This window comes from Lucilia cuprina, chromosome 2 (assembly GCF_022045245.1).
Source record: "Lucilia cuprina isolate Lc7/37 chromosome 2, ASM2204524v1, whole genome shotgun sequence".
In the NCBI taxonomy this organism is placed as follows: Eukaryota; Metazoa; Arthropoda; class Insecta; order Diptera; family Calliphoridae; genus Lucilia; species Lucilia cuprina.
In genome coordinates, this window is record NC_060950.1 from 57,253,034 (window position 1) to 57,263,054 (window position 10,021).

The 10,021-nt window shown below is 30.0% G+C and overlaps 1 protein-coding gene across 1 annotated transcript; it reads right to left on the bottom strand.

The window, feature by feature from the left end:
- Positions 1 to 2,646: 2,646 nt before the first annotated feature.
- LOC124418550 (GDP-mannose 4,6 dehydratase-like) lies at positions 2,647 to 3,617 on the bottom strand. Its single transcript, XM_046945191.1, has 2 exons — positions 3,349 to 3,617; positions 2,647 to 3,090 (listed from the first exon to the last, which is right to left on the bottom strand). Exons 1-2 carry the CDS (start codon positions 3,463 to 3,465, stop codon positions 2,647 to 2,649), a joined length of 561 nt encoding a protein of 186 aa, XP_046801147.1. The 5' UTR covers positions 3,466 to 3,617.
- Positions 3,618 to 10,021: the final 6,404 nt, after the last annotated feature.

Below are 10,021 nucleotides of genomic sequence, written 5' to 3' on the forward strand. Positions count from 1 at the left end.
GTCTCGGTTTTTTGCTCATATCTCCGTTATTTATGGACCGATTTTGCTGATTTTAAATAGCGTTCTTGCCGGTCGTATGTCTGATACAATTATGGAAGATTCGGATCTTGCAGATATATGGGGTCTTCTAAAAACTGATTTCAACAAACATACAGACAGACAGACAGACGGACAGACAGACAGACGGACATGGCTTAAACATCTCCGCTACCTATAAGGATCCAGAATATATATACTTTATAGGGTCGGAAAATTATATTATAGAAATTACAAACGGAATGACAAACTTATATATACCCTTCTCACGAAGGTGAAGGGTATAAAGACAAGAATTCTTTAAAAAAACAAAAAAAAAAATAATTCGCCAAGATCTATAAAAAACCAGCTACAAAGAACTAAAATATGTTAAAAGTTTAAACAAAAGATAAAAATAAATCAAAATGCTTAAGATTTTATATTTATATAAAGAACTTGTTAAAAAAATATTTAATTATAAATTTAAATTTTTAACTAAAATTAAAAAAAAAATTGCTAAATTTTAGGAGCAAAGACCTTAAATTACAGTAAACACGCGCAAATTGTTTTTTAAAATAAAACAAATTAAAATTTTTTAATTTTTATCTCTTTAAATGATTAAACAAATGTTATCAAAATACATTTTAAGATAGAAATGACTAATAAACAATTGGCAACATTGAAAATCAACATAAATAAACAAATACAACTGTCAAAATATTAACGTACTGACAACAACAATACTCAATGTAAACAATTGTCAACAGCACTTAGACTAGTTTAAATCACAAAAAATTTTGACATTGGCAATTTTTAATTTTGACAAAAACTTACTCAGTTTTTTAAATTAATCAAGTTTTAATGAGATGACATTTAAAAAAAAGAGAAATTTTGAGAATCAAAACAAAAAATAAATTAATAATAAAAGATGTATGAATCATATAATTTAATCGTAAGGAAAAACCAATAAATAAACAATTTAATAGCAGATTCAATTGTTATAAACAAAACAAACAAATAAATTTACTTAGAATTCCCATTTAAATAAAATTTAATATTTAATAAATGAAATGGAAAAAAACAACAACAAACAAATCAAGTAAATAAAAAAAGATTACTTTTGCGTCAATGCTTGCACAAAAAATGCCACCTTTTTAAATAACAGCAACAACAACAACTCAATCAGAAAATGGTAGTTTTTTTAAAACATAACGGTAGTATTTTTTTTTAAATGTAAACATTTAAACTGTAAACAAACATGTCGCTCTTTTAAGTATAAATGTGATATTTAAACTCATCGAAGCAAGCAAACAGCAAAAAAAAAACAACAACAACTCCATCTTCTTCTTCTACATTTTATTGATAAAACTGGAAATGTGAAATGAAATGAAGTACAAATAAATTGTTCAAATAAACATAAAATTTAATGCAAATTCTCAACTCTAAAGATAAGTTTACTTTTGTATTTTGTTTAAGTTAAAGAGCAGTTTAACCCTAAAAGAGACAAAACATAAAAAAAATGTAAGAGTAAATGAATACAATATACAGAGAGTTTATATAGTTAATGAGAGAGTATGTATATTTACAAAATGTTAAATACATTAACATACTTTTAGGCTGTTATTAAAAGTTTGTGTTAAATATATTGAAAGGCGAACGATGACGTTTCTTTTGCGGTTTTATGTAAATAATATTTTTCTATATCTTAAGCAAATGAATTAAATAAAATGCACAATATCGAATATTTAATGAACAAGAATTGGATGCATTACTCTATGATAATGATAAGTTTATCAAGAGCTTGCAAAACATCTATAGATTTGTCTACAGCCTATTCTACATTCTAGTGTATAGTCTGGTATATCGTATAATGTTCTAGTTAATAGTCTAGCCAATGGTCTATTGTATAGTCTAGTATATGGTCTAGATTATAGTTTAGTCTATAATCTATAGTCTAGTCTATAGTCTAGTCTATAGTCTAGTCTATAGTCTAGTCTATAGTCTAGTCTATAGTCTAGTCTATAGTCTAGTCTATAGTCTAGTCTAGTCCAGTCTATTCAATAGTTTAGTCTATAGTCTAGTCTATAGTCTAGCCTATAGTCTAGTCTATAGTCTAGCCTATAGTCTAGTCTATAGTCTAAAGTCTAGTCTAAAGTCTAGTCTATGGTCTAGTCTATAGTCTAGTCTATAATCTTATCTATAGTCTAGTCTGTAGTCTAGCCTATAGTCTAGTCTATAGTCTAGTCTATAGTCTAGTCTATAGTCTAGCCTATAGTACAGTCTATAGTCTAATCTATAGTCTAGTCTATAGTATAGTCTATAGTTTAGTATTTAGTCTAGTCTATAGTCTAGTCTATAGTCTAGTCCATAGTCTAGTCTATAGTCTAGTCTATATTCTAGTCTATATTCTAGTCTATTGTCTATTATATAGTCTATAGTATAATATATAGTCTGGTCTATAGTCTAATCTGTAGTCTAGTCTAAAGACTAGTCTATAGTCTACTCTATAGTCTAGTCTATAGTCTAGTCTATAGTCTAGTCTATAGTCTAGTCTATAGTCTAGTCTATAGTCTAGTCTATAGTCTAGTCTATCCTTATTTTTACAAAAAAAAAAAAAAATAGAAAATCGTATCACTTACCATATGGAGATCTGGGATAAAATGGTGTCTGTTCATTTTGTGGTGTTTCCACTACCTTGCCATATAACTCTGAGGTAGATGCTTGATAGAATTTCACCTTATTCTCCATGCCACAGGTGCGTATGGCATCTAATATACGGAGAGTACCAACGGCATCCACTTCCGCGGTATATTCACTAAGATCAAACGATACTTTAACATGGGATTGAGCAGCTAGATTATAAATTTCTTCGGGTTTAACCATATTAATAATTTTCACTAAACTACTGCTATCGGTCATGTCACCATAGTGTAATTTCATAAAGCCACCTTTGTGGGCCTGTGGATCGGCATATAAATGTTCTATACGTGAAGTATTAAAGGTGCTAGCTCTACGTATAATGCCGTGCACTTCATAGCCTTTTTTCAGTAAAAACTCTGCTAGATAAGAGCCATCCTGCAAATAAAGATAAATATCACATTAAACATTTGTAAATATTGTTGTTGTTGTTATTGTGCTTTTCCTTAAATTACAACAAACAACACGTCACGTTAATCTTATCTTTAAATTCGATAATTTATTTTCATATTTTTTCACAAAATATGATTCATTTTTGTTTTATAACCATATCTTAACTAAATTTTACATGCTTTTTATATTTTATTAAAGTTTTGTAATTTTTTTTTCATTTTGGCTTTTTTTTCTTTACTTTACCTGTCCCGTTATGCCGGTTATTAGCGCAATACGTTTTCTTTCTTGTGTTTCACCATTTAATTCTTTGTTTGTATTAGTTGTGACATTTTCTACACTATTTTCTTGACTTTCAGCCATAATTTTTTGCTTTTTACACAGAATTTTGGTTTATAAAATTATTTTTATGTTAATATAAACAAATTAAAGTCTTTTTACCGACCAAAAATGCACTGTCTCTAAACAGCTGCTGGTTTTTCAGCAACAACAAAAATTACACTGGCAAATCCAGTGTACACTTAATAAGGTAGCCTCGTCGCTACAACAAATACAAACAATACAAAACAACAGGCGATTTGTTATTGTAGAATAATCCCATCTGTCAAAAAAAGCTGTGTGTGTAGAATGAAAAAGCAACAAATAAACACAATAAAAATATGAGTTTTTAGCAATTATTTAAATTTTTAACTATTAATATTAATATATTATATAAATTAAACGTTGAATGTCTGAAAATCATAACTATATCTATTGGGAAGACCAATTTCCGAATTAAACGTGTTTTTTGTGAAAAGTGATTGGTCGTGTTAAAAATAGTTGAAACTGATTTGGAACGTATGCCGGAGCTAAAGATTTTCTTTTTTTATCAAGAGAGAAGGATAACAAAGACATTTAATCACGATTGACCTAGAAAACTCCTTTAAAACCATAATTTTCTTCACTTTTTTAAATTTTTACACCTTTTGCGATTTTTTTTCTATGTAAACAAACAGGAATTTTGACAGATATGATTGTAAAAGCTGATGATCAGCTGTGCGGACGAGGCTACCTTATTAAGTGTACACTGGGCAAATCATTTGAAAAAATGGGGGGTGGTATAGAGAGATGCCATTGTGGTTAATTTGTAAAATAATAATAAGGTTGCCAGAGCTAAGATAAGAAATTGCGGAATTAGTTTAAGCGATTTTTTTTTTGAAAAAAAATAACAATAGCAAAATAAAATAATTTATAGTCTCATATTTTATGAATTAACTTTGTAAAGTATAGATAGATAGTGGATAGATAGATAGATAGATAGATAGATAGATAGATAGATAGATAGATAGATAGATAGATAGATAGATAGATAGATAGATAGATAGATAGATAGATAGATAGATAGATAGATAGATAGATAGATAGATAGATAGATAGATAGATAGATAGATAGATAGATAGATAGATAGATAGATAGATAGATAGATAGATAGATAGATAGATAGATAGATAGATAGATAGATAGATAGATAGATAGATAGATAGATAGATAGATAGATAGATAGATAGATAGATAGATAGATAGATAGATAGATAGATAGATAGATAGGTAGATAGATAGATAGATAGATAGATAGATAGATAGATAGTAGATAGATAGATAGATAGATAGATAGATAGATAGATAGATAGATAGATAGATAGATAGATAGATAGATAGATAGATAGATAGAAAGATAGAAAGAAAGATAGTTAGTTAGTTAGTTAGTTAGTTAGTTAGTTAGTTAGTTAGTTAGTTAGTTAGTTAGTTACATACATAGATTTCAAAAACTTTTCAAAACACTGTGCAACATTACAACAATGCTTTTCTCATTAAAGCCAATGTGATAAATGTTAAAATTCGTTTCCACTTGAGTAAACAAATGTAATATTCTTATATTAAATGAATAGATCATTAAAGCAATATTTAGTTACTAAAATTAAAGCAGTTTCTTTTAATTAAGCAACTAATTTTTACATTCCCATAATTTATCGGCACTATTGAAGGCCTATTATTTACTGAATAATCTACTGTTCATATTTTGAATTTGCAGCTTTAACACACAACATTTCTGACATTTTTTTCAACTTATACAAGTTTGCAAAACGTTATATTTATTAACATGGTTATGAAACCATTTACATCTGGTTTATTGTTGAAAACCTAAACAAATTATTTATTTTGCACAAAAAGTTCAGTGACTTTTGTAGGAATTTTTAGCTATTGTTTAGAAAAATCATGAACAAAATAAAAAACGATCTGCACCACAAAATTTGCGCCATTATTAAATAATAATGAATCTGTGTCAGCGATCAATTAAACTTTAGTAGACAAGAAAACAAAACGTAACGAATATAAAGATCAAAACAAAATAGTACGTAATTGTTTTATAGAAAAATCTTGTTTTACAGACAGACATACGTTTATTTAATTCGTAAACATTTGTTGTTCGATGTTTGTTTTTTTAAGTTGAGAAACTGGTTTTGTTTTAAATGAGGTGAATTTTGAACCTACGTATAATATTTATGAAACTTTTTCAAAAATGCTCAATTAAATTTTCGCTTTTTATAAAAGCTTTCATAAATTGCACGCGTACAGGTAGTGTGTGCAGTACGTGTTTTTAAAGTTTTTGAAATGGTTTTGTTTTTCTAACTCAAATAGTTATGTCGTCATCATCGTTAGCATAATAATTACTACATATTAAGTTCAAAAAAGAGACATTTCTGAGAAAATTGAAAACTTTTGCATGCTACACATAAGATGGGTTGTAGTGTTTAAATAGCAATTAAATCGCACTGTTATGGTCATGTGTATCAGAATAGATACAAAGACTTGTATCTGATTCGATTTGTATAGACTATAGACTAGACTATAGACTAGACTATAGACCAGACTATAGACTATAGTCTAGACTATAGACTAGACTATAGAATAGACTATAGACCAGACTATAGACTAGACTATACACTAGACTATAGACTAGACTATAGACTAGACTATAGACTAGACTATAGACTAGACTATAGACTAGACTATAGACTAGACTATAGACTAGACTATAGACTAGACTATAGACTAGACTATAGACTAGACTATAGACTAGACTATAGACTAGACTATAGATTAGACTATAGACTAGACTATAGACTAGACTATAGACTAGACTATAGACTAGACTATAGACTAGACTATAGACTATACTATAGACTATACTATAGACTAGACTATAGACTAGACTATAGACTAGACTATAGACTAGACTATAGACTAGACTATAGACTAGACTATAGACTAGACTATAGACTAGATTATAGACTAGACTATAGACTAGACTATAAACTAGATTATAGACTAGATTATAGACTAGACTAAAGACTAGACTATAGACTAGACTATAGACTAGACTATAGACTAGACTATAGACTAGACTATAGACTAGACTATAGACTAGACTATAGACTAGACTATAGACTAGACTATAGACTAGACTATAGACTAGACTATAGACTAGACTATAGACTAGACTATAGACTAGACTATAGACTAGACTATAGACTAGACTATAGACTAGACTAGACTAGACTATAGACTAGACTATAGACTAGACTATAGACTAGACTATAGACTAGACTATAGACTAGACTATAGACTAGACTATAGACTAGACTATAGACTAGACTATAGACTAGACTATAGACTAGACTATAGACTAGACTATAGACTAGACTATAGACTAGACTATAGACTAGACTATAGACTAGACTATAGACTAGACTATAGACTAGACTATAGACTAGACTATAGACTAGACTATAGACTAGACTATAGACTAGACTATAGACTAGACTATAGACTAGACTATAGACTAGACTATAGACTAGACTATAGACTAGACTATAGACTAGACTATAGACTAGACTATAGACTAGACTATAGACTAGACTATAGACTAGACTATAGACTAGACTATAGACTAGACTATAGACTAGACTATAGACTAGACTATAGACTAGACTATAGACTAGACTATAGACTAGACTATAGACTAGACTATAGACTAGACTATAGACTAGACTATAGACTAGACTATAGACTAGACTATAGACTAGACTATAGACTAGACTATAGACTAGACTATAGACTAGACTATAGACTAGACTATAGACTAGACTATAGACTAGACTATAGACTAGACTATAGACTAGACTATAGACTAGACTATAGACTAGACTATAGACTAGACTATAGACTAGACTATAGACTAGACTATAGACTAGACTATAGACTAGACTATAGACTAGACTATAGACTAGACTATAGACTAGACTATAGTCTATAGTCTGGACTATAGAATAGTCTATAGTCTGGACTATAGAATAGTCTATAGTCTGGACTATAGAATAGTCTATAGTCTGGACTATAGAATAGTCTATACTATAGAATAGTCTATAGTCTGAACAAATCGAATTTTAAATATCCTAAGTTGCTCTCTATTTTAATATGAGGGTATAAGGGTACATTGCTAACATAATAACCGATTTGTTCATTTGTTTTCAATCTTGCTTTCTGAACAAGTACGAAAAGAATATCTTTTGCCATTGATGCAGGCTTAATTAGCAACAAATAATGTTGCTGCGTGATTTGCCACCTCATTTTTATCTTAAGCAAACGTACAAGTGTGTTCGAGTGAGTGTGTTTGTGCGTTTGCAGACAGAGGCATGTGTAGTGACTCTCGTTTTAAAAGACAGCTACATAAAACGGCGGTTCCTGTCTTGACCATGTTACGTATCCCAAGTAATAGCCAAGGATTTGCCACCAAAAGAAGAACGTGTACACAGTTTTTGTTTCTCATTGGGCTGTGTTCTTCTTGTTCTTTCCGTGGTTGAATTTCAAATCGATTTCAGTGGAATTGTAGAATTTGATTTTTAATTGAATTGAAGTCATCGAAAAGGAATAAGTCTGAGGGAGAGAAAGATCGTTTGAAATGTGATTAAATTGAATTACGCAATTCATGATTATGAGCCCCTGGAACAAAACAATAGTACGTTGTTGTAGTTTTCTTGTTGTGGTAAATACTTAAGCAACATTGTTCCAATCGTTGTGGCAACATAATCATCATTGTCATCGTCATCATCATTTTATGCTCCAGACAATTGGCGTCGCTAAATTTTTAACACGCATTTATTGCCAACTAAATCCAGAAAAAAAATTAAAAATTTTAATAAAACAAACAATGCTTCTAAATTCACAAACTATTTTCCATTGTACTATATGTGTAGCTGATTCCACTAAATAATTGTATATTCATTCTACATATGAACATGTAAAGATCAATATATTTCAAGGTTAAATTGGTTACAACAACCACCGATTGACCGCCACCGCATTATAAACAAGTATGAATGTATAGTCGGGCGTAGCCGACTATATAATACCCTACACCTGTCAGTATGTATGTTAAAAATGGGGATTATTTAAAAAATAAAGCATTTGGTTTGTTTTTTTAACTTTATTTCGGAGTATTTTTACTTTTATTTTGGCAAAAAAGATTTTTTTACAAGAGGGTTCAAAGGGGAGTAGGGCAAAATATGGCCCTATCCTTAAAAATGTTGGTAGGGGAGTTAAGTCTTCTTCAATATTTTTTATGTAGAATTCAAAAGTGTTATTAGTGTTTGTAAGTGAATTTTGACCTTTAAAGTCATTTTCTGAAGGGGAGTTTGTATGGGGGATAGGATCAAATGAAGCCCGATCATTGCAAATATCGGTAGTGTCATTTAAAGTTCTATAAAACTAAGTTTTGTCGACTTTTGTAAACATAATAGATCATTTAAATTAATTATAAGTCAAAAGGTCCTATTTGGGGGGTACGGTTGTATGGGGGCTAGTCGAAATAATGGACCGATTTTAACCATTTTCAATAGGCTTCGTCCATGGGCCAAAAGAAGCGTGTGTGCCAAATTTCATCTAATTATCTTCAAAATTGCGGCCTGTACCTTGCGCACAAAGTTTACATGGACATTCAGCCAGCCAGACGGACGGACATAGCTTAATCGACTCAGAAAATGATTCTAAGCCGCTTGGTATACTTTAAGGTGGACGAATATTTTTCTATGTTACAAACATCAGCACAAACCCAATATACCCTCCCCACTAAAGTGGTGTAGGGTATAAAACAACAACAAAACGAAAAAAAAGGAATCTTTACAATTACACTTTTACATTGGGCTGCCTTTTCAACACGATCATATGAAAATGTTGCAAAATGTATAAGAAATTGAATTGATATTTACTTGCTATTTCTGCTACATAAGGGTGGACAGCAGCAACAAGGAAATATTGCAGAGAAAGATTGCACAAATATTTGGGGCCCAGTAAAAGCTAAACGAATTGTTCAGTAGTTTATTCAAGCAATTAAATAGTCTATAGACTATATTACAAAATTTATAGTCTAAGGACTATAGAACAATCAATAATCTGGACTATAGAATAGTTTGAAGTACTGACTACAGAATAGTCAACGGTCTTAACAATAAAATTGTTTGATTAGTCTTCATTATCATAAAATAGTACATAGTCTGGACTATAGAATAGTCTATAGTCTGGACTATAGAATAGTCTATAGTATGGACTATAAAATAGTCTATAGTCTGCACTATAGAATAGACTATAGTCTACACTATAAAATAGTCCATAGTCTGGATCATTGAATAGCCTATAGTCTGGCCTATAGAATAGTCTATAGTCTGGACTATAGAATAGTCTATAGTCTGGACTATAGAATAGTCTGTAGTTTGGACTATAGAATAGTCTATAGTCTGGACTATAGAATAGTCTATAGTCTGGACTATAGAATAGTCTATAGTCTGGACTATAGAATAGTCTATAGACTGGACTATAGAA

Excerpts from the sequence above, each read along its gene's own strand:
- LOC124418550 (XM_046945191.1), bottom strand. The coding sequence starts at position 3,465 with ATGGCTGAAAGTCAAGAAAATAGTGTAGAAAATGTCACAACTAATACA. Across the intron at positions 3,091-3,348 it reads TAACCGGCATAACGGGACAG|GATGGCTCTTATCTAGCAGA; the intron begins GTAAAGTAAAGA and ends CTTTATTTGCAG.